This window comes from Ischnura elegans, chromosome 3 (genome assembly GCF_921293095.1).
Source record: "Ischnura elegans chromosome 3, ioIscEleg1.1, whole genome shotgun sequence".
Lineage (NCBI taxonomy): Eukaryota > Metazoa > Arthropoda > Insecta > Odonata > Coenagrionidae > Ischnura > Ischnura elegans.
The window spans coordinates 35,346,583-35,372,777 of NC_060248.1; the positions used below are offsets into that span (position 1 = coordinate 35,346,583).

Genomic DNA, 26,195 nt, shown 5'->3' on the forward strand with positions numbered 1-26,195 from the left:
AGTCCCCCCCCCTAATTTTGAGGCTTCAGTTTCGGGAAAAATTAAAAAAATGCATTTGAATATAGTCCCCCCCTTTACTTTTACCACGGGCATTTTTGGAAAAAAAGGGGGGACTCTATTCAGACATATACGGTATGTATTACTAGGAATTATTATACAATTACAGTAGACTCTCGTTAATAGGAACAATTTTATTACAAAGTTCTCGTTATTACTAAGCAAATAGTTTGTCCCGACGGAAAGGCCTATCCAAGCTGAAGTAAAAGAAACGGTATTACGAAATTACGAACCTCAGTCCCGGCGGTTACAAAATGAACTTTATTACGAAGTTCCACACATAAGCAATGGAATATAGGTGGATATTCACTACACTTAAGTGTTAATAATTGTGCCACGTTTAAGTTCTTCTCGTGTACTGTGCCCAAGAGCGTCAATTATGGTTCTTTATTCAGTTTACACTCATCACCATATAATTAGCTTCATTCCTGTGGAGTCATGGTGACCCACTCATAACCGCTCTTAAATTGAACACACTGTTTGTCCTCTTCCTACGCCCAGTCAATTTACGAATTTTCCGAGATACAAGCATTCAAAATTTTCAAATTTCGAATTTGGCGCCTCTCGATTTGGCCGATGCTACGTGGTGTGGTGTTGGGAAACTCACTGTGGGCACAATCTGAACAAAGTATCATTGAATCCGGTGTGAATTTAGGAACTTTTCAGCATTTCGCCTGTTCTTCGTCACAGTGGGGAGCTATTTTTTCGGCTCCGGATGCGTCGCACGCCAAGCTAGATCAGTTCGTCACAATTTTTAGTTAGCACATAGGTGTAACGCAGTGTTGCATTCTGCGAGATTACCATAATCCTGGATTCCTTGCATACAGTCTGGCCGGCGAGAGTTGTCCGATGACGGCACAATAGGAGAGGTGGATAACCCTGCACCAGCACGGATTACAGCCAATCGCTGTCCCCCAAACACACCTCACACCCTCGCCTAGTCATGCAACGTTGTCAAATGCATAAGGAGTACCAAAATGAGCCTGATTCAACGAAAACAAGTAATTCTTCCTCTTGGTCCTTCACGCTTGTCGTCCCTTCTGGCTCCTTTCTTCATGGAACCCTTAGTAAGCCTTTCTATTTCTTACCTGGCAGCCTTGCCCCCTAATCCGACCTAGACCATTCTGCCTGTCATCGGACAACTCTCGGCGGCCGAAGTGTAGGTTTATCAACTAAGGAACAAGGTTTTGGAATGTATCTAGTTTGTATATCGAGGACTTACTGTACTCGGGAAGTTGGCAACCCTCGATTGCGTCATGCTGCATTCTTCTGTTGAGGAACTGTAACGAATTTTCCTGTTTTATATTTCCGCATAATTTAATCGTGTTTATTATATACTTTTTTTTCGACGATTCCTAAGAGAAACATTCATACGAACTTCGTTATTACGAAGCTCTGGTTTATCGGTCCCTTGAAATTTGTAATAACGTGAGTCTACTGTATTAGGAATAATGATGAAACATTACTAAGTGAAATGATTACCTAAAAGTGAGCATTGTGGTTTTAATACCAAAGTCGTCATGACTGATGCCTAATCACCGTAAAATGTCTTGGTTATATTTACAGGTATGGTCTCACAAGACTTGGCAGCCACTCAGGACGTTGCCTGGCCACGATGGCAAAGTTATGGCTGTTGATGTTAGTCCTGACTCTCAGTATATTGCCACCTGTTCCTATGACCGAACTTTTAAACTCTGGGCTCCAGAGTGAGTTTTATGTGAATTTTTGTGGGTGCTTGTGAATACCTTGGAGCAAACATTAACATTGGTGAAATTGTTGTCATCAAATCTCGTGTGTGTTTTAATGAACCTGAGAGAGTTTATCTTTACATGAAAGGGAAGCTGCATCATATCCATTTTTGTTTTCAAAGATTATACTCATTCATTTCAAAAAGTCAACTGTCAAACCCTTTTCTTTTAGTTATTCCTCGTATGTCTTCTTTTGATTCTGTGTTAGTACCTCCAGTCAGTGTTTTTCTTGTAATTTGATCAGTCATTTCAGTTTCATATGTTCAACATGGAATTGAGTTGACGCTTGGCGATGAATGTGCTTCATCTTAATTATTTTGACCTCATGAAAACTGACGCTGCAGCTGCTTTAAGTCAAGATTCCATTTTACGTTCTGCTGTCAAGTTTAGTTTAACCTTTCTAAAGAATTGAGATGTGATTTTGGCCCATTTCATTCCTAGGAAGATGTTTGCTCATACAAGTTGTCTCTAATTGAGATGAGTACAATGGCTTCAGTTCTATGTGAGCCGGAATTTGTTACTATGTAAACCATCTGGTAAAATAGCAAAAATCAATTAAAGACACACACTTTGGGGTTTGTGTGAAAATTTTAGTAATGATTTTTCGTTTCTTTGGTGATATTACAAGGACATCCAATATCATGCATGTACATCAGACAAAAAAGACTTGCACACAACTTTCTATTCCATTAAAATATGGTAAACTTTGAGTTCAAAGAAGTTGCAAACATGGAATGAACAGTTTCTTCCCTTTTCAATACATTTAATGGGAGGGAATTTAAGATGTGGAGGGCAAATTTCTCAGTTGGCGCACAGCTGCAACTATCCTTGGTGCACACCCAGTACTGCCAGTGAGGTAATCCTCAGCAGGTAAGCGTAGCAGTGATGCCACTTGCCTCAAAGGCTCTGAAAGCACCAGTCCAAGCTCCTCGAGCACATTTCCAAGGTAATCTGTGAAATGATAATATGCAGCGTGATGCAAAATTTTATATTAATATAAAGATGCGAGCCTCTTTCTCTGAAAGGCATTAGCATAATTATGCATGGCAATATAGGGAAGTATTTAAATTGTCTCTCCATAGTTGAAAATTAAAGTTTTTTCTCTGGCTAGGTATAAGAGGTAATATTGATTTTATGTCACCCCACCTATCCTAAAAGAAGAATACAACAAATTAAGATAAAATCAAAATCAGTCCAATATTATAAGGAGAATGTAACTAACATTGAACTGTAACCAAATGAATTATTGAAATAGTATACCTCATCATCAGCAAAGGCATCCCTTTGAAAGAGGTCACCCTCAAATTATTAAGGACAACAAATTATTCATTACTTAAATGATATTTAAAAAATAATTCTTTAATACTAAATAGAACTTCTAATGAAGGATTAAAAAACGTGAAAAAAGAAAAAAATCATAATAATACACTAATTTAAATCCAATACCTACTCATCAATAGTGGAGAATGATATATACAGTAACTAATGTATACAGTATAGACTGCCTATAATTTTTTTATAAATCTTCAAAATAAAAATAGTGTAGTTTTATTAGACAAAAAGTTTTTGGTAACTAAACTACTACTACTAAAGGTACAGCATTTTTAGTCCTGAATGAAAAGCCAAGAAAAATTAATGTATATCTAATACTATGGTGAGTTTCTAATTAAGTTGTGAATTTTCTTTCATTACCAGTTCATTTCATTCACAACTGATCAAGTAGTTAGTGAGATACAACACTTTAAACTCTAGTATCTTGACTGTTTGCAAGAGCCTTAGTTATTAGTCAATGGGGCCAACTTATTATTATATTACGTGTGTTTCAATTCCAATATTAAGGTAAAAATTGTAGGTACCTATGTCAGTGGCTAACTGCCTGGCTGCATCAGGTCCAAGGCTGTGCAGTCCTAAGATGAGATCAGAGAATTGCTTGCAAGTGGCACGGGCTACTCCACTGAGCAGGGCCTCCGCCAATCCTCCAACCACGCCATCGCTACCATCTATGGCGGAGAGCAACTCAGAGCATCCACTCCATGGTGGGGTCCCAGCAGTTGCATGGTCTCTTGAGAGAAAGGGCTCCAAGTGCTGAGGCAAGGTCATCAAGTATTGCCCTATCTGGAAGATAAAGAAATATACGTAATACGTACATTCTTCTTGAAGCAAAATTAGTGTGCTACATACAGTAAATCCCCGATCATGTATGAACACTAATGACTGGGGGAGGCGGCATGAATAATTGGCAAACACAGATTCACTTTTACTATTTCTTATGCTGCTCATAATTTACGTTAATCAAACTACATACTTATAATTATTTATACAAATATTCTGTCATTTTAGACAGCTTCAAGGACTCATTGAGAGCTTCCTTCGCACAATCGCTAATAATTTTAGTGCAGATAATGTCATTTTACTAATTTTCCCTCTGCTCCTTTTACTCCAGCAAACCGTCTATGGGACAAGCAGCCGGCTATGACTCAAGTAATTTCTTCTCCCTTCATTTCTGTGTCCTCATCTACTACTCCCTTCCTCTCCCATTTGACCTGGACAGGTGGCGGCATAAACATGCCTGAGTACAAAGAAATCTGTGGTTCCCATGGCAGGGGCGGATACAGAAAAAACTCAAGGGGGGGGCGCAACATATCTTGAGTTGTCTTTACTTTTATCGTAATAAAAGATAATCAAGTCACAGGCAAAGTATATGAAAATTTTATTTAAAGTGATTATAAACATGTAAAACACAATGCCATCTTATGATATAAAAAGTTACAATAGTGGTTTTGCAATGTTCGGCAATACAGGCGGACCCGCAAGGGGGGGGCGCGCGCCCCCTGCGCCCCCCATCTGTATCCGCCACTGTCCCATGGGCTGCATTTAAACTGCATGCAAGGCCACGGGAATATAACACATTTGCAACATGAGAAGTACATTTTAAGATCATAGATAACATTTTCTTAATCCACGATTGGTTATCCTCTGAAGAAATCCTCTAAAATGAATCAAGTTCTTTTGTCTGCCGCTCTCATCGTCTTCTGCAATACTAGAGCAGATTCAAGTAAACTTGAAACATCCTTGTCAGTAAGTAAAGCAAATAGTTACATTTTACAAAAGGAATTCTGATGGAAATAACAAGCCACGTGTAACCTTGCACTGAATTGCAATATTCCTGGCATTTTTGAGTCCAATTTCATTTTTTCAATAAAGATTACAGAAAACATCAAAGGAGGGGGAAATACACAGATAATCATCAACACAAATAATCCCTAGTTTAATGTACGTGAAATGTTGAGGACAACTCCATCTCATTCATACTAGGGACACACAAACAACTACATAATTTCAGCTTAACCTCTTCCCTACGCAGGGCGTGATTTCACGGCCTGAATTTTCTGATGCTAAAGAAGGAAGGCCGGATTATCACGGCTTGACGTTTTCGAAGCAAAAGGCCAAAGGCCGTGTTTTCACGATTTCGCGGTCAAGCATGCCAAGTGGGTCCCAACCGCCATTAGGGTCTCTCGGCGTGAGAGGTCCGACCCTTTCCTATTGTCCGCGTGGGGATTATCTCGGCCCATCCCGGCACTTAGTGACCCACTCGAGGAAGGTGCTCATGGTCACTTATTTGTTTATAAGTTAAAATAACTAAAAACGTTCATGTTGCATTTATTGAAAATCAATGCGAGGAATTACATTCTGTATGTTCTGCTGATTGGTTCCAAATTTTAAACGGAATTCTAGCGTTCATATTAACGGAGTTGATCATCACCTAGAACAATTTTTGGAGACACTACGGTTAGATGTTTAATTGTTATTTTTATAACTCACTAGCAAGTTTGTAGGAGCGATATTGTAATGATTTACATCTAAAAATATACGTTATTTTGTTAGCTACATTCTAGATGTACATTTGCGGTGAAATTCGATAGAATATTCAATTTAACTTCTATGAAAAAAAAAGCCCTCGTAATGTAATAAAATATGATTCTCTCAGTTCTTTGTCGTGAGCCAAAATTACAGCGACTATTTTTAATAACCTCTTACCAACCTTTGAATACAAAGGTATTATAAACGAATTTCGCTATAAATACTGATTAATGCATATCCTAAAAATTCGTAAATTTAATGTACGATAATGTATGATAAGGAATGTTTTACGTAGACACATGTTGTGAGAAGCATTCCATACCATTGCAAGAAAGACAACTGCTCTACCCAGGTAGTTACTCTCATATCTTGGATCTCTGGTCAGGTTGCACCTCACAGAGTTAGTTCGGGACACATTAGCGCATTAATGTTTTCTTGGAAAAACTTATTATCCTCCAACTGGAAGACCCAAGAGTATATTGGTGTAAGTATTCTCCTACTGAAGTATGTACGTGGAAGGTGATAACCTCACTCTTCTCGGAATAGCTCATTTTCTTTTCAAAACTTTCTGGGCGTGTATTCAAATTTAACCGTAAATGTTCTGTATGCATTCCCCTTCCTCCTCCTGCAAGGATTTTTTTTTCATTTTTTTCATATATTTATGCAAGCAAATTTGCTTTAAAATAATATTTAGCCATTTCAAACAACAAATTTGTATGATTCAAGTAGTTTTATGAGAATTTTTCGGGAAAATATTCTTCTAAAAAAATTCTAAATGTATAATTCTCATGTTTTCAGGGAACTGTAGAGCAGACGCAAATGAGGAGTGTGGATTTTGGCATCATAGATCTAAATTATGTTAATATCATAAATCGTAAATACCTAGAAGTAGGCTAGGTACATTGAAAGATTTCATTCCCTTTAAAGTATTTGTTGGTCTATGATATAATGCCGTTTTGCTGAAAACCCCAAAAATAACCGTAGAACGTCGTTTAAAAGTTCTACAGGCATTGCAAAATGAAAGGAATACATTGATGAACTGACATTTAATGCAACAGTAACAATTTAAAAAAATTAAAATTGCACTGGTAACAATTAACTGACCCCAAAAGTACGCCGGGATGGGCTGATCTCGGGGAAAAGGGTCGAGGATTATCCCCAATAGGAAAGGTCATTAAGGGGAGGAAGCGACTACCTGGTCAGTCCCGAGCCGAAAAAAAACTCCGTACGGGGCGAAAAAGAAAATCTCAAACCCTTCGTAGAACCAAAAGCAACTTCCCGCGAAGAAGCTCGGCGCGAAAAGGTTAAAGAAGAAACCATTATTATAATAAAACATACTTGGGTGATGTACTCCTGGGGAGCATATCCAAAATCTGGCACATCTGGTCCTGCTTGTCGACGCACGATTTCCTCTGATGGTGCAAATTTAGAAACTTGCTTCAGGTGAGCTTCGATTGGGGTGTAAATTGCTCCAAGAGTGGTACTGTAAACCTCACCCCACAGGTTTTGAGCTGTGGTCATAGGCTGCACCAGCAATGGACTACCTATGAATGTTCGTTGAAATCACATAAAATAATATGCACACATGCAAAACCAGCAAAAACAACATCAGTGAATGATTTTAGGTTATATGAAGGTGTTGTCAGAAAAAGTGTTTTTAATCCGAATAGAGCACAGCATCGTACTTACCTTGCTGAGCAGATTCAATGATGTCATTTAACTCTTTCTGACCGCTAGTAGTCAGTAAGAGAACATCATAACATAAAAAGGGGTCTTTTCTCTCCTCTGATGCTTGCATTAGCTCCTTGGATGAATTCAACAAGCTCTGTGTCAGCTCTGCATCAAGATCTTTCAAATGACTCAAAAGATCACCTGAAAGGAAAGCGAAAACAATTTTTATACTACATAATTCTAAAATTCTACTTGTTCACCATCATTTCTTTGTGTTGTACAAACACTGATGCTTTGTTAGCCCTCTGACTAATTTTTTTAAATCTGTGTAAAATGGATGTATGCTGTACATGGATTTCAATCATGAGAATGCCAGTACATACTTATCTATATACGTACTCACTTTCTTTGCCCAGCCAAAATAGCATACACTTGTGACATCTAGGGCCAAATAGATTTACTATAGATGTGAGGAATCAAAAATTATCCACAAGGCCATATAATCATCTATAAGAATGGGGAAATGGCACAGGTAGAGGTGTCTAAAAAGACCGAGATGGTGGAAATCAAGAAATGCAAATTTATAACAGATGGTATTCAGAAGGTAAAAGCAAAAAATTAGATGCCATGGGATAAATAGAAATTATTCAGAGAAGAAACAAAAATAAGAAGTTTAAACATAAGCTTATGTAAATGACCTCCAATTTCTCTCATTGACCTTCCCTCTCCCTGACTGTTTCCCTCATTGAGCCTATGTAACACACCTCTGACCCACCCTACCCTCCATTTCCGTGTTCTTGTTGAGTGAACATTAGTGTGTGGGCCTACGGATGAGAACATCCTTCCCTGCCCCTCACCATGCACAGAAATTTTGCAACCCACCAGCGTCATACATACACATTGACCAAGGGATGGGGAAAACTTCCTTCTGCCCCATACCACTCAGAGCTGAAATCCAGACACTCACCTGGGGTAATCTCCCCTTACATCAAGTACGGTGCATAGCACTGACTTGGAGGATTTGACACTTTGTGGGAAATGTAACGGACAAACTCCCTCCTTAGAGAACTTTCCTGGGTCATTCAAAGACACCTCTGCCCAGCAGGAGGGATTTCTTGAATGAGCATCTTGTATTAAGTGCAATTTGTTTTGGACCCTTAACCAATATTTCAACCAAACTTATGCTTTCTCTTTCTTCCCCAACACATTGGCTTTCTATTCTTCCACCCTATCCCCACAGACCTACCCCTTCTTCTCCCACCCTCCTCGTTCCCCTTAGTATCTCCTATACTTGTTTCCCTCGCAGGATATTAAAAAAAAAATGTTTTGAGAAGTCTCCTAAAGAATAAAGAATAAAGATATTTATTCCACTGCCCCAAAATATTACTACATGTACATACATAACCAGTGAAATAGACACCCCTTAAGACATGTCTTGAATAGGGGTTGCCATTACATAAAATATGGCAATGCTCGGCAGTACATTCTTGTAACCTTTAAACAAAACAAAAGAGGCTCTTCTATGAGTCTTTCATAGACACATTTGTCCATGTGTGCATAAACAATCTTTAAAGCATACAAAATACAATTAGAATAAAGTAATAAGAAAATTAACATGAAATAAATTTATAATAAATTTGGTAACAAAATAGGTTTAAGCAACTAAACGAACAGATTATTTAATTGTCTGAAATAAAAATTCAATATTTTTATTACTAAACAACCAGTCTCTCAGTTTTTTTACAAATTCATATTTGCTATTACAACCTTGTAATTTTTGCCAAAGATTCACATACAATTTTGGTGCTAAATAATTAAAGAAATTTTTATAAGTTTCAAGTTTTGGTGTAGGAATATAAGTAATTTCGTGGAATCTTAAAGTTTTTGTGCAGGGACAAGGTTTATTTTTATGTCCACCACGATTGTAAAAAATTCTTAATGTTTTATATACAAACAAATGTCTAACTGGGAGGATTTTTAACCTTACATACAGTGGGAAGGATGATTCATTCCTGGAGGTTCTTAAGATCACCCTTAGGATTTTATTTTGAATAATTTTAATTGGTTTAACATTAGAGTGATAAGTGCCTCCCCAACAAGATATTCCATATTGAATTCTTGAATTTACCAGAGCAAAATACACCGTCCTCAAAATGGAAACTGGGCATTTATACGTGAGAAGATAAAATTTTCTCAAGGAAATAATCAGCTCAGATTTCAATTTGTTAATGTGCATTTTCCAGTTACAATGGTTATCTAATATTAAACCGAGGTACTTTATATGATTTACATGATCAATTTTTATGCAATTGTTACAAGCTCTACCAGCTCTACCTTTTGAAGTCAAGCAATGAGAACATCTATAGAAAACGTCATCCGATGGCACCAGTGTACTTTTCAAGCCAAACAACATAAACTTTGACTTTACACTCAGAACAAAATTATTACACAAGAACCAATAATTAATTCTATTCAAATCATTTTGCATTTGTAATATAACATCGGAAACATTAAATGACGAATAACATAATGCCGTATCATCGGCAAAAGAAGTAAGTTTTCCATGAAATGCCCCGTTGCAAAAATTATTGACATATATTAAAAACAAAATTGGTCCCAAGACGGAACCTTGAGGGACACCACATGTGAGGGACACCTCCTCACTAGTACAATCGTTAATTATTACCCTTTGTGACCTTCCCAACAGGTAACTCCTGAACCAATCGTTTGCAACGCCTCTAATTCCAGCCTCCGACAGTCTTGATAGCAATATCTCGTGATTAACAGAGTCAAAGGCTTTTGTTATATCAATGAATAAACCACCAGTCTTATTATTTCTGTTTAAGCTCTCATATAGATCAGAGCAGAATTCCAATAGGGCGTCCTCAGTAGATTTGCTTTTCAGAAAACCGAATTGCGCTTCACTGAAATAATTATTTTTTTGTAAAAAACTTAATAATCTAGATTTAATTATTTTTTCCAGAATTTTAGAAAAAACCGGAAGAAGAGAAATAGGACGATACTGCTTAATATCCTTTCGATCTCCATTTTTAAAAATTGGTACAATAAGTGCGCATTTTAGTTTCTCAGGAAACACGCCCTGCTGCAGGCTTAAATTAACAATATAAGTTAAGATGGGTGCCACGTTTTCGTTAATAGCCTTAACAGTATTGGTGGAAATGTTATCTAACCCCTTAGACTTATTGGAATTTAAATTTTTGATTATATTCTGCACCTCTTCAATAGAAGTCGGAGCAAAGAAGATAGAGTGCTGAGAGCAGTTTTTAGGAAACCAACTATTATAATCAGGAGGAAGAGTATAATTTACTGCATTGATACGGGCCGTATTTTGCTCTATGATCTGATTGAAAAATTTGCTAAACTCATTAGCAATACCTTGCGAATCCGTTATTAGTTCACCTTTTTCCAAGGATTTGATATTTTCAACATTATTTCTCAACGATTTTGCACCTATAATATCATCCACGACTCTCCATTGCTTGGCTATATTGTTACGATTGGCTTCAAAAGATCGCAAGAAATAATTTTCTTTCCTTTTGCGAATATCAGCATCTAATCTCTTTTTATAGGATTTGTAGTAATGGACCAATTTATCATTATACTGTTGTTTCTTCATTTTTTTATATAAGAAATTTCTTTTCGAAATACGTGCACAAAGATCATTAGTTATCCACGGTTTGATTTCCTTATGATTCTTTTTTAGTTTAAATTTTACAGTGGAAGTATTAATATGAAAAGTGAGTTGATGAAGAAATATCTCGTAAGCTAATGAAGCATCGTTTTGACGGTATACGGCCGACCAATCTGTGTCTTGCAGTAGACTATTGAGAGTGTTAAAGTCGATTTTAGATGAGATTGTTTCGTGTTTACTCGAAAAAAGTTTAAGGTTTATTTCCATGGAACAAATTGTTAAGTGATGGTCAGTAAGTCCCAGATCAAACGCGTCGCAGTGCATAGGGAAATTATCTCTTGATCGAGCAAAAATATGATCAATACAAGATTCACTAGCAGAAGTTATTCTAGTTGGAGTATTTATCATTTGTTCCATCCCATGACAAGCCATTAAAATTAAATAATCATATGCCAATCCCGCCTGCTGTAAAATACATAAGTTCATGTCACCGATGATTAATAAATTCTTTTCCGTCGACCTATCTAATAAGATCTTCAGCTCTTCTAAAAATATTGTGACACGCTGGGCAAGCAGTCTATAAACGGCAACTAAGGTCAATTTCGTTTTTGGATCAATATCAATAGTAAGAGAAGCAACATCAGCACTCGTGAAATGAGTCCATTTATTAGAACAATGAGAAATATTTTCCATGATATAGATTATCACTCCACCAGCTCTGTAGGAATTATTGCAAGAAGCAACAGATATATATCCCGGGAGGTGGAAGGCATTTACTTCACTGTCACCTACCCAAATTTCGGAGAGTATTATCACGTGTGGTTTGACATCCAAATTTTGAAGTTCGATTGTAAAACTATCGAAATTAGCCCGAAGACTTCTTATATTTTGATGCACTACAATGAATTCATTATCATGTTTTACTAAAAAATCATTGAATGCATAGCCAACGCTGGAATCAAGCATATTTAACATAAAAAGAGGATTTACTACTGAATGTAACATGTGTGCCCTTGAACATCCTGTGCTTTAAGATTAAATCAAAGAATAACAGACGGCGGGCAAGAAGCGGGCATACAAAATTATAACCCATCAAAGTATAAATCAAACCTTGACAATAGTAAGACAATGAGCATAAAAAACAGAAATCTGAGTTCTGGCTAACGAAAACTGATTTCGCAACAATATAATTACAATAAATCATCAGAAGAATTAATACGTAACACAGGATCATTATCATTTTTGCGCAGTAAAATTTTTCCATTGCGTATCCATAGGTATTTATAGCCATTTGTCTTTTTGTACTCACGCGCTGTCGCAAAGAGCTTCTTCCTTCCTGGAGATAAGCTGTCATTAATGTAAACAGGTGTGTCGAGCTTCAAACCCATATGGCGGGTTGAAAAATTCCTCTTCAACCTTCTCTTCCTCATTAGTTCTTCTTTGTCAAATTTGCGAACAAATTTGACCACAATGCCCGGCACTCTATTTGGGTCACCTCTATTCCCCATCCGATGACATGAGTCAATAAGCTCACTTGATATAGGGAAGTCAAGGGCAACCCCAACTTTTTGTACTACGTCAAGGACATTTTCATTTGTCTCTTGAGGTATTCCAAAAATTTCAATGACGTTAGCACGAGCACTTTGTTCATTGTCCTCCAAACGACTTTCTAGTAAGGAAACACGATTTTTCAGCATCGTATTTTCTGCACTTAACCTGTCAATAATTTCCAGGTATTGATTAATTCTCGCATACTGATCCTCTAGTAATTTTTTGTTATCGTCAATCTTATGGTGCACAAACTCAAAGGATTTGTTAAGGTCAGCTTCAATCCTTTCACGGTCTTTTTTGGCCTCCTCCAGCATAGTAATGACCTGAGAGAGCTCATATGATTCCGTCGACACAGCTGACATGGACTGTCGTCGCAATGCAGTACACGGTTGACAGTGCCAGATTTGCTTTTCTTCATTAATATAATCCAGGTCATCCTTGGAGATGTTTACACAATTAGCGTGGAAGGTCTTCTAGCATTCGTGACACACAATTTTTGGTTGGCGACCGGTAATGGCTTTACGACAAGTGCCACACTCTGCCATGATGGAAATTGGAGTAACTGGACTAATTGACGAGATATAATTTATGCACAACAGAAATAAATTGCCACTAGAAGAAATAAATAATAACCCAACATAGGTAGAACACTTCAGGGAACACACGGACACAACGTAAAATAAACTGAGCCCATTCCTATGGGACTCGCCCTTCGCTGCTCTGGTAGCTGCCGAGCACGTCCGTCCCACTCAGTGACTGAACCATGACTGAATATTTTATTGATACCAGTCATTAAGTAAAATGAAAGTACATACCTGAGGCCATTAAGTTTTCATTTAAGACTAAATTATAATTCCACCAGATTAAGCCTGAAGTGACTCAATATGCATTTGAATTTTTCCAGTTAAATTAACATATGAATCAGTCTTTTTTCACAGAAATATAAGAATAATTGAGATGAGAAAGATCATCATTATATCACATTTTATTTGGCATAATAATAATGGCTCACAAGTGCATTCTAATATTTTAATCCTTAAGTGGGAATTAATCACTATAAGAACATTTTATCTTGACCTCATGATTAACATGATGTAATTGCAACACCTGTGTTAAAGATAGTTACAAAAATTATAAATTCTTACCAACACTTTGAAGCAATGTCAGGTACATCTGAAAAACATTCCAATCCTCGTTACTTGACCTTGAAACTCTCAAACGAGTCAATAGTGTCCCATAAAGATTGATGTAGTTTTCAAAATAAGCCTGAAAAGGAAAAAGATAAAGGATAAAATAATTTACCCGTGTGTAATGCATAGGCATAGAGGGTGCCAGGGCCCTCCCCCAGAAAAATTTAACGCATTGAAAGAGTGGTGGCCACATCGGTATTGAAGTCATGAATCTTTTATTTATAAGCAGCAGTGGTGTCATGGTACAGGAATGCCATTCCGGCACTGGTTAACAATAGACATAATAGGGTAGTTTCCTTCATCTAAGAAAACGAAAGACATTGATTGCGATTCTTTACCCACCATTAGTGTATTCATAATATGTATACAAATTATTTGGTTTTAGAAATACCGGTTTAGACGAATGGCAAGGGTCAATTTTATCCTCATTTGAAAAAGGCCAGATTGGCACCCACGCGATGGCACTCCACTTGACGCCACAGGGACCTAGTTTCTATATGAGTAGATAGGAGTTTTACATCGTCTGAGGCTACCAATGCACGCATGAGGCATAGAGCTCAGGGAAACATGTCTTAATAATCACCTATTAAAACTGGCTAAGGTTGGAAAGTTTTTCTCGTTTGATAAGGTATTAATAATCCTTATTTAAGCCATGCGCTACCAGCTAGCATGGTACTCTGCTACCCGCTAACACCCTGCGTCATATCAGCGCTCAGAGCCTTGCCCCAAGGTCACCTCACTTGCGGCAGCGGGAACCAGAATGACGTCACACGGGAGTTTTTCCGGCATTCATACTTACCCGTCGAGTTTTCGCGCGCTTGAAAATTTTCACTTTTCATTTAATCGCGAAAAATAGATATCGTCAATTAAAAATCTAAAAGCATGAAATACATACTCCAGGAGTAATAATCTTTCGATTTAGGCAATAAAAAAATAATAGGAAACCACCCTATAGTCAAATAACACTTTTATCAATTTTGCTGCCTCAAAATTTCTAATTTATTCATTCGTAACAATCACAAAAAAATAGTAATAAAATGTAAATATTGACTTGTAATAAAAACACACACAGAGTACTAGGTATTTCACTTCCTAAACCACTGACACTTTGTTACAGAGAGCATATTTGACACCTGGATGAATTTATCTTTTAGCTATCGGAGAAACCTATTGAAAATGTGTGTGTTCAACGGAGGACACCAGAAACAATAGAAATGTCCTCTTTCACGAATGTCAATAGCAAATTAAATAGTCATTCAAGGAAATCCTATTCTTTTTGGGTAGGCATACACTGCTTAATAAATTAATAGCCTAATAAACCAGTAGACAAAATGGGAGCAACATTTGCTCTTAATGTAGACCTTAGGCAAACCACTGTTTGACATCTAAATTTAGTATACAAGAGACCATTAGATTTGCTGTATACCAGATACAGGCTACATTGGGCTTAGCAACTTCCTGTTCACGGGGTTCATGTGCAAAAAATGCATGAGTGTAACACAAATTACATCTGTAACAGTAGAGGATCCAGAGAGGGGCTATGCTGGGCTATAGCCCTCCCCCTCCCCTTGCATACCCAATTTACCCTAGATAAAATGGGAATTTTGCTCGGACCCTGCTGGGAGGTTTCTCCTCAGTCCCCCCTCTAAGCCCCCTCCCCCTTCCCCCTGGCTGATATGTAACTCTCTAAGAGTTAAGCCAGCAAATACTGCAGAAGCACCTAAAATTCTACACCTATCAGAAAATTACTTATTTGAAAATATTTAAAAGCTTCTTACCCCTAAGGCAGATACCAGTCCTGGAAATCCACAACCGTGAGTGAAACGGAGGCAGCGCTGGTGTGCCTCATCTGCCACAGAGAACACTCTAGGGATTGAGTGCAAAAGCGAATGAAGGTATTCCGAGATGTCATCACCAGCACGATGTAAGTTTGAGAGCTGATGAAATATCACAGCTTGTTCCAATTGTGAATATCTTGCCACATGAGACACATATGGCGTCTGAATGGCACAAGCCAAGGACAGCAACAGGTCATCTGATGGCAAGCAGTCTGTGAAAATTAAAATAAAATAAAGTTTATTCTGGTTGATTGGGACACATTAAGGCAGCTACACCCTACCCATGAAGCCTATGGCAATGTGATTTCAGCATTGGCCACAATATTCCATTTAAAAGTGCAGAGATCGCCACATAAGATAGCCCACCCGGTAAAGTTGGAAGTGAGGGGTCTATAAGCAACCAAAACTGAATTGGGAAAAGCTGAACTAAAAGAGTATGAACCAATTAGCTGAATTAGCTGACTTCACTCATGGAAATGCGTCATCAAAAAATTAAGACTATACATACTTATACATATGTTCATTTTCAGCACCTTAACTACGGTTTGAGCAGTGTTTCATAGCATTGGAAATTCCAGCCAAAATAGAAAACAGAAGTACTAGTAACCCTACCAGGAGTAATTGAAAATTTCCACGGACAGAGCAGGGCTAGGGATTATTGGAATGCGAAAGCCTTTCCTGTGCAACTAATTTTATGCCCAAGGAAAATGAAATTGCAATTAAAAATTTAAAACATCAAATACGATTGCAGGAGTTTCGTAAGAGAGGAAAATTTTTTTTTTAATCTGATAGCTACAGTCGGCAAGTGGGCAAGTCTTTGAAGTAGTAATATTTTAGCACAGAAATGGTTAATGAAACCAAAATTTAAGAAAGTTATGACAGCCCTTAATTGGTTTTTAAAATTATTGGCTTAATTTTTTTTTTTTTTTCATGTCTTAGGCTAAAATCATTTTTCATCTAAATCGAATTTGTTCGATAACTTTCATTGAACTAAATTTATTTTTGCTTCTAGGAGGGCGGGGGGAGCAGCCTCCTCCTTCCCCTCTCTGGGCACGCCCATGCAAGTAGACATCCTAGCCCCAGAAAGACAGGGTAATATGGTTTGGCTCAACTCATCCCCAAGTACAATCAAACCACCGTGAATACTACGCGTAATGTATCTTTCTAAATGTACAATATACTTGCTAAGGTAATTTGGATTTATTAGAAATCCTTGGATACTCATTACCCTCCTCATAGTCAAGGAGAAAATTGCTACACATCTGAAACAAACTGGCACATCCTCAATCTTCAATTCTGCCCAGCTTTTTAGAAGAATTTCTGAAAATTTTATAAATTTCCACCTTTCAAGAGATTTCAACACTGTATTCTCTCTAATTAATTAGTCTTTCAGTTTCTTAAGCCCGTATGACACTTTCCAATTTATCCTTAACAATATCCAATAGATTGTCCAATAAATTGGGAAGTGTCATACAGGCTTTAAAAGTTAAATAACTACATTTTGAATAAAATTAATATGCAACATATGTAAATTTATTATAAAACAGATATAACCTTTGCTGTCCGCACAATATTTATGCTAGAGTTTAAAAATCTTAAGGCAGACAAAACTACATAAGAATACAAAAGTGTATTCGTGCAAAATGTTTCACTCCAGTGGTGCAGCAAGGGGTAGGGGGTGTGAGGGATAAAAACACCCCCCCAGAGCTCGGAGAAATTTTTAAGTTAAATCCATTTTACTTAATTGCATTAGTATTACTTATAGAATAGTGTATAGGGTTTATAAAATATCCCTTGGAAAGCAGCAAAACTCACTATTCATCCTAAAACTTTTCTGGGGAGGGCCCCTGCACCCCCCACTTACCGTGGTGGATATTCCATACCCCCAGACACCCCAGAATAAGTTGAATCTAAAACCCCTGCTTATCTTAACTCCTAGCTGTGCCTCTGTTTCACCCAAATTATGACTGACATTTGTTGATGTCCTACACTGTCAAACGGAATGGAGCAGTCAACTACTTGTTGGGAAAACCTCAAAGGTAAAACTTATATTATATCCGAGAACAAAAACTTCAAACACTAACCTTTGCAGGTACGAGTGATGGCAGCAGATAGGTCTGCAGAGAAACGTGCAGTGCTCTCCGAAAGTCTCAAAAGAAAAGACAAGTGCTCATTGGCAGGAAGTCGTCTTAATGCAGCGTCGACACACTCCGCAGGCCCTGGTTCTTTAGTGCCTCCTCTTCCTCCCAAAATGTCAACATATATTCTAGTCAAGGTAGCACCAGGAGGTAATGGGCTGAAAGCTTTACCACACCATTTAGCCTGAAATATTTATGATAGTGGGGGTTATTGCGTCATGAGTTCATTACATTTTTAATGCTACATATCTATAATGAACAAGGATATAGTTCAGGGTTGTCACATGTGAGGTTAATCAGGTAAAATTTATATCATGACGAGCAAAGGTATGGAGCAAATTTTACTCTGCTTAAGTTTGCAAATTACAAATTCTCTGTTTTCATTGGAAAAAAATTTTCTTAAAAATTTGAATGTATTTAATAATGAATTTTCTATTTTGTTAACTCCTTCCTCTTGAAAAATGTTATGCAATGTTCAAAAGGAAAGTGCAAAAACGCCAGGGAAAATTGAGATTTTTTACAAAGGGGAAAGTCAAAGGGAATTGAATTCTGGATCTTTTAGCAACCCTGTAAATGCATGACTGTGGCAGAATTCTCTCTATACTTTCTCATTTATTACTGTCATCAGTCTCTGGACTTCGAGGACAAGAGTTGAAATGAAAAAATCTTAGAAAACCCAGGAAGCATGGCAGAGGATTTGAGGAGTTATAAATTTTAATCACTAACTGTCACTAAGAGAGGAATTGAAAAGGGAAACAAAATAGCAATGGATCAAAAAGGATGGTGGTTAGATGAAATTTCAAGATCTATTTTTAAATATGACCAGTGATATGCAGGAAAACTGACTATTCCAAGTGTCTTTATAATCAGTCATAATCAACAACTTTCCTACAAAAACTTTACTGAGACTGAACCTGAACTTAACACAACTTCCATGAGTAATTATCCACTTTTCCAGTGCACACGTGATGTATGTAGATGTAATTAAATACATTAGTGGATTTACCTGTTCATCCCAGTTGGAAATAAGAAGGTCATAAAATTTATGCAGCAGGTTCGCCATTCCATCATCTTGCTCCGATTCCACAAGAGCCAGCCATTTCTGTAGCAGAAAGCTGCGATGACATTTGTGATAATACTCGGGTAGTCTATCAAGGCGGTCCATGTCCTTGAAAATCCTCACAAATCGTCTAGTGTCCTCTGCAATAAAGCAAAGAGTTAACTAAAAAGTGTATAAGTACATGTATTTTATTCTCATGGTAATAAGTATATAATATAATTATTCTGAGCTCTTTTAATTTAGCATTACAAAGCCCCATTCAAAACAAAGTAACAATGTAACTTCAATTAATATCACCCAGGCCTACAATCGAGACAAAATACACTTTTTAATGCAGTAACATCTCATCCCTCGTCTTGAAATAATGCTGATTCAACATGTGATAGAGTTTGCTTTACAATCAGTCCTCCTGAAGGGATTGATATTGTAAATTGAATGTCTACTGTATTTATTTGAATTCTTTAATGAGAGCAAAGAGTTTATCAATAAATTAAAGAACTTTAACACTAGAACAGCGGACGGGACTTTTTTGTCCCATCGCCCTTTGCAAATGTTTGCCATTCATGTACTAGTGGTTTGATCCCTTTGAAATTTACTGACTTTTACTCATTTTGTATGCTCTTTCGAATGGTTATATCGAAAATATTGTACGATGTTTGGTTCGCGAGAAAAACGACGATTGACCTAGAACCGCGGGATGGGACTTTTTTGTCCCATATGGGGAAAACATACAATTTCAGTTTTTTATGTAAACTTATTTTGTATTTAGCATAATAACAGTTTAATACAAAGGGGATTGATCAAAAGATACCGGTTTTCTGCCAGTTAAAAGCACAGAAGGGAATAATCTGTGCACTGCGTCAGCCGCCTACTCACGCAGCGCCGGCCGCGTCACCTCTGCCCGGCGCAGGTCTGCAGGTCTGAGCTTGCAACCAACACGCTTCAAAATAAGTTAACTGTATTCCTAGTTATACCTAACAAAACGTTTTAAACATTACCTAAACACGTGTTTTGTTCACACAAACCACAAAAAAACCGTCAATTATACTTAAACATGACAGGATCAACGTATTTTGTCAATGGGACCAAAAAGTCCCATGCTGCAGTTTTGGTGGGGGTTGGAAAGTTTAGTGGTTCTAGTGTTAATCCATAAAATCCAACTAACATGGCCTGCACCTATGGATACTTTTTTTCTATAATAATAATTTCTTTACTCCTACATTTTGTTTTTACGTCTGAATACAAAATATCAAAGAGAAGGAGCTTTAGGTGGTCTTGAAGATCTTCCTCCAATAGAAGGCTGTAAAATCCTTCTAGAAACCGATTCATTCCAAACTTATTCTATTGACCTTACAGGTGATCATCCAGCTGATAAGTACATACATGATTTATCAGAAATGGCAATACCCCATTGGCACAGATTTGAGAAAATGCTATGAAAAATATGTAAGACTTTTTTCACATGGTTAACTTGATCCTGGTTAAAATACTCATGCTGGCAAATTATTTTATTCCGCACTGAAATAGTAACAAAGTGCCTCTCTCATTTTCTTAATGGCAATAGACTTCCTGCTATATTTCTTCCCTTTTTATTGCAAATATTCCTGCTGGTTTTAGGTGGCAGCCAAAATTATTGCAACAATATTGAATTGCAAAACAAATATGGAAAAAATTATATGTACTACTTTTCAACAATTTTTCAGTGGCATAACAAAGTTTCATTCATGTCTTATGAAACTATAGCCATTCTGACATTCTTTCTGCTGATTCATGATTTTTCTTAGTGCAATTATTTTTTTACTGAGATATAAGCTTTCAAATTTGATTTTCTCTAGTTTTAAAACAGACAGTGGTATTTGCACATCCTGATACATACACTGCAAATGTTGGTTGTGATAATTCCCCACTAAAATACTTTAAAATACATAGTACAGCAGACTCCCGATTATCCGGCTAATGTAAATCCATGTTGCGGATTATCCGTGCATGATTTTCACTCTCGCTCAATATTTTCTGCGATCTTCATAACAAATTAAATCGGACGCGAAATCATCGGAATTACTGCATTAATGCTAGGATACACCGGGCTTATTCTCTCCGTTAGAATCCCCTTTGTAAAACGGAAGCGATCGCACTCTAGCTGCACTCACGGGAGTACCATGTTCCTGTTTTCCATGCCTTGCAGTGCACAACCGCGCTCCGTGATCACGTATACACGACCAGCAGCAGTTGCAACCCGGGCAACTTGTGTGAGACGCGACTACATAGCATGGTGCCTGACAGCGTAGTTTCTGACCTTGAGCAGTGGTTTTGAGGCATACGTGCAAACCATTTTTCTGTATCCATGATCACACTGCCACGGATGTGTGGCTTTCGAAACAAGGCCTCACATAAAGCATTAATAATATGAGTACAACCATGTTATCGCCACTAAAAATATCGCGAACTGGCAAAGAAAGCTCTCAATGAGTCCAGGAAGCACTCTAAAATAACAGAATAACTGCATAGGTAATAATATATATTGTTTGTTTTACGTAAATTATGAACATTACAAGACGTTAAAGTGAAAGTTTGGGTTACCCGTGTTCTCCGATTATTTGTGCTGTCTCTCCCCATCATTAGCCCGGATAATTGGGAGTGTATTGTATGTAATTAAACGATGCGACTGAAGAAAAAATATACAGAAGAGGTCCCACACTAAAGTTTTTCTCCCAGCCCTGAATTATTTTAGGAAAAAATGGATAGCAGTTGAATACTGTAGAAGATGAGAGGGTGTATGCCAGGAAACTTCAGTGTTCAAACCATGGTCCTTATATACTGGTTGCTAATCTCCCGACATATTCCGCCTCAGGAGTGTTGCCTGAGATTCCGCTTCCACCCCTCAAACCCCTCACACGCCTCCCCTCAAACACAACTATGGGCACAGTGCGCTGTCACTAGGGGAAATATGGAACTAACTGCACTCTCGGCGGCGGTATATGCTTTCGACAGCGCAGTTAGTTCCATATTTCCCCTAGTGACAGCGCACTGTGCCCATAGTTGTGTTTGAGGGGAGGCGTGTGAGGGGTTTGAGGGGTGGAAGCGGAATCTCAGGCAAAACTCCCGAGCCGGAGATTAGTAACCAGCATATAAGGGCCATGGTTCAAACCATGAAAACAATTAACTCGATTGAAAGCTAAATGCTTAATTAAAGAATAGTGGTATGTCATTAAATGATTCATAACTAACCTAAAGAACTTGATGTGAGTGCTTGGACCAATGGCGGACTAGCCAAAGCCTCCAAGCGGTTTTTCAGTTCTTCTAACTGCAGCTTTCGGTCTTCAGAATCTGGTGCATTAGCTAAAATGTTCAATGACTGCTGCATGCTGACCAGCTTCGAAGCAATGCTTTCCATGTCACCCGACTCGAATACCTATTGGAGTAATTGAAAAATATGATCAAATAAGTTTAGCCTTATGAATAAAAAATTTAAGTATGTACAGGTAATTGAGTTTTGAAAAAAATTTCCCAGAGGAAAAATTATTTGCTTGGGTGCACGATCCCTCACATGCATGCCATACGTTCCAAAGAATAAAGCATTGATGCAATCCTTTTCCCAGTGGATATTTTGTGATTTTAGAGGATGCAAAGGTAAATGTAGTGGACTTGATTTCACCATAACACACTATATTTCACTCGTCAATAGAATTTAGAAACAATCAAGAGAAAGACACCGTATATGTCTGAATATAATCCCCACTTTTTATCCGAAACTGTCCGTGATAAAAGTTAAGGGGGGGGACTATATTCAAACCCATTTTTTCCCAAAACTCAAGCCTCAAAATTATGGGGGGGACTATATTCGGAGGAATACGGTATTCAGTACCTATTTAGTTAACTTCACCTGTGAGTGAACCCAAATGAATGTGCCCATCAGGGGCGCAGCTAGGAATTAAGGCTGGGGGGGGGGGGGAGGGGTTTATGTGCAACTAATACCGGGGTGTTTGGGGGTATGGAATACCCACCAGGATAATCGGTAGGTGCGAGATTAATAAATTGAGGAATTTTAAGATAAACCGTTCAAAATGGTGAGTTTTACGGCTTTCAGAGGAATATTTAATTAATCCTTACACTGCTCTATTAGTAATATTTAAACAATTAAGTAAAATGGATTAAACTTAAAAAATTTCTCTGAGCTCTGGGGGGGGTTTAACCCCCCAAAACCCCCCCCCCCCTCGCTGCACCACTGGTGCCCATTACCTGGGATAGATGGAGCACAACAGAAATCAAGCATGACATAGCCCAAGCCAAGATAGCTTTAATTGCTAAAAGGCCACTCTAAGAACATTAGACTCGAGATAAGGAAAGAATGGGCTTTTTGTGTGAGCAGAGACACATCATGGTGATTGGAAAAGGGATACTGGCAGTCGGTGCTGAACATCAAATGGGTGGATAAGGTGAGTTATGAGTTGGTTTAAATGGGAGAAGAGAGAGAAATGTGGAGCATCGTACATTAAAAAATGACCCCTTTGATGGGCTATGGCATAAGTGATTACAAGAGAAATATAAAGTAGGGACAAATAGAGAGGGAATAGTACTAAACATTATTACAACATTTTTAATGGATCTTGAATATTCGTGGAATTTAAGTGGACGAAGAGAACGTGCAATAGAACTTAGTTTAACGTTTAGATGATTTGTGTAGATGGCACCACTTGTGCTGTCAAAAACTGGAAAAACCAGCCTTGTCAGCTAAAACCTAAGAGTTGCAACTTCTATTCGTGGAAATCTAAACAATAAGTCCCTCAAGGTAGACAGAGAAGTACTTGAGGGAACATAAATATGTAAATAAATCTGAAGGAAACCAGGGAACTAACTGGGAAGGGAGAAATTGAGAGATTGCAGAATACTAACCTTAAGGCTGTACAACAACAAATGAATGCCATCAGTGAGTGAAGAGAAAAATGGATTATTGCCTGTTTACATATCAATTGTGCTTGATAAATCAGGAATCGAATTGGAGGTTCACCGGGCATCAAAAAGTACTAAGGTTAACAGTTGAATAAAACCAATGTTATGAGTATGAAGTGTTTGTCTAGAAATGCAGAAAAATTACTACACTGGATTTGTCATTAGTAGAAGCATAGTGATATTATCACAGAGAGTTAGGAGATAAAATTAGAAAATGCCACTGAAATGACTTCCATATCTATTTTCAACTTTTTCAACCACACACACTTGTAAGCTAAATTAGTGAATGTAACAATCACAATAATGAATGCCTATAGGCATTCATTATTGTGATTGTTACATATATGTTATCATATATGAGACTGCACAAGGGAAAAAAGATCATCAACAGCTAATTCTGAAACAAATGGTAAACTAAGACCTCTACCCCAGCCAACTGTCAAAAAAGACTATTTTTAAAAACTTAAGCCAATCTATAACATGACTAGAACAGAACTTCCATGAACTCGATAGGCCATGACTAGTATATGCTATGAAAACTTTACTACGTAAAAAACCAAGCATATTTTTTTTGCCTTTGGCAATATTTCAATAACAGGGAAAATAATTCGTATCACAGTGGGAGTATTCCAAGTTCTCTCTTTATCAAAATAATTAAGCTTTAACAGCTTGAAGTGTGGAGTACTAAGAAACCTATTAACCTCTTCCAAATCTGCTGACAAGGCTGTCCAATTGTCCGCCTCGTGCAACGCTTGTTTGGCAGTAAGCATCTTGGTTTTCAATCGGTCCAGCCGTTCTGGCATAACCATTGATTGGCCTGTATCCTGTTCCACCTAGGATAAAGAATTCTTGTTTAAATGTGAGCCGTGCGGTGACTAACACGGTGCTTACACAGACAATTTAAGAAATTGTAAACGATCAGAGATAAAATAGAACTCATTCAAAGGTCTGCGCAGTACCTTGCATATTTCTTCCTTAACTATCTTCATCTTCTCCCCTAAGGTAATGGCTTCCCTTTGAAGAGTTTCGGTATCACGAACCACTCGTGGTAGATTTTGCAGAACCTAAGAGGACAAAGAAGAAATTTCAGGAGAAATGATATAAGTTCTACGATAAGATTTATATCACTCTCTTTACCTGTTGACTAGTGTCTTCTAAAGCACTGTTGACCTGCTGAACGTACAGCTGCAGTTTCATGACCAATGTTGACAGCACATTCTGTGTTCCACAAAAAACAGATATAAGCCGAAATTTAGTGAATTATAACCGTTGAAACATCGAAAATTAAAATTACAACGATTTATTCTTTAGTTTACCTCTAAATTTTCTTCGGAATCGGCATTCCTCAGAGTTTCGTTGATCCATGTTTTCATGTCAAAATTATCCGCGCTAAACGATGAAATGTCCTATGCAAGAAAGAGTTAAATCCATCATAAAAAGGTGAGTTGGCAATGGTACTGATAACTGAGGAGACTATATTCACATTACCATTTTTAAGTTCCCGTTCTTGATGCGGTATCAGTTTAATTATTTTCTCCTCCCCTATGACAGCTGGCTTATTTAAAATACTTTTGATAACGTGTCATCTCACAACAGAAATGATTTCACAGGAACTTGTCTTGTTTACATCGGCCGACATCGGCTTTGGAGCTCTTTTAATATTTCACTTGTTTCCTGAAATTCGTTACTCATTTTTCTTTGTCAGGCTCGGGAGGAGCGGGAATACAAAGTCTGTTTAAAGTGGTACACATTGATGCACTCGCGTTTGCGGACTTTTACCTCAACTCTGCTCACAGAAAAAACTATTTTCACTCACTCAATCCAAGGAACTCCATTACATGCGTTTTTTGTATGATTAGCTGATATATTTCTCCGTGAATTATTTCTTAGGTGTGCCCAAAGGTAAAACCGGAGACCGTTCGGTCTTCGGCCTAATTATCTACCAATTAGACTATCTCGCTTTCCTTGGAAAATTGTGTGAACGACAAATTAATAAACGCTGGTCTGACTGCCTGAATGGCTTTAAGGAAAGTCGAACATGCTCAATTCAATTTAGAGCTGTCAAATAAAAATTTCTAACATTATTTGAATTATCCCAGAGATTGAGTATATTGCATCGAGTAAACCTTTCGCGTTACCTAACCTCATGTACACTTAATTGCGAATTCTTTTACATTTGAAATATGTGGAATCACGCATGCACATGTTTTGTTTACCCCGAGGCTATTGCCACATACATCACATTACCATATTCAAGTTATCGTCCTAGATGCGGTGCCTTGTATTAATTTACAAACCATGTAAAATTTTCCAATAGCTCAACTTCATATATTATACTTACATGTTGGCTAGATCCTGTGATGGATTTGCGGCTCCTAGTGAGTAGATTCCACTTATCACCGAATAAAAGGCATATACGATTTTTTTATTTCTAATTGAATTTTACAGGGGAATATTTATTCCCTTATGTATCTTGAAT

At 37.6% G+C, this 26,195-nt stretch overlaps 2 protein-coding genes across 2 annotated transcripts in view; one reads left to right on the forward strand and one right to left on the reverse strand.

The window, feature by feature from the left end:
• LOC124155654 (U4/U6 small nuclear ribonucleoprotein Prp4) overlaps positions 1-2,398 on the forward strand; it is an 18,103-nt gene extending 15,705 nt beyond the window's left edge. Inside the window, exon 8 of the mRNA XM_046529660.1 lies at positions 1,624-2,398. Coding sequence (XP_046385616.1) covers positions 1,624-1,767 — 144 coding nt within the window. The 3' untranslated portion in view covers positions 1,768-2,398. The remainder of the gene's footprint in view (positions 1-1,623) is intronic.
• Positions 1,786-25,574, reverse strand: LOC124155653 (conserved oligomeric Golgi complex subunit 7). Its single transcript, XM_046529659.1, has 14 exons — positions 25,205-25,574; positions 25,033-25,122; positions 24,854-24,934; positions 24,676-24,780; positions 24,418-24,549; positions 21,995-22,178; positions 18,713-18,906; positions 17,653-17,890; positions 15,509-15,780; positions 13,686-13,806; positions 7,356-7,538; positions 7,005-7,210; positions 3,662-3,920; positions 1,786-2,756 (listed from the first exon to the last, which is right to left on the reverse strand). Exons 1-14 carry the CDS (start codon positions 25,205-25,207, stop codon positions 2,584-2,586), a joined length of 2,241 nt encoding a protein of 746 aa, XP_046385615.1. The 5' UTR covers positions 25,208-25,574; the 3' UTR covers positions 1,786-2,583.
• Positions 25,575-26,195: the final 621 nt, after the last annotated feature.

Bases quoted from the DNA above. Each gene is read 5' to 3' on its own strand.
- LOC124155653 (XM_046529659.1), bottom strand. The intron at 24,550-24,675 runs GTACTGCGCAGA...TCTTTATCCTAG, and splicing joins TTAAGGAAGAAATATGCAAG to GTGGAACAGGATACAGGCCA. The intron at 7,539-13,685 runs GTAAGAATTTAT...CTTTCCTTTCAG, and splicing joins GACATTGCTTCAAAGTGTTG to GTGATCTTTTGAGTCATTTG.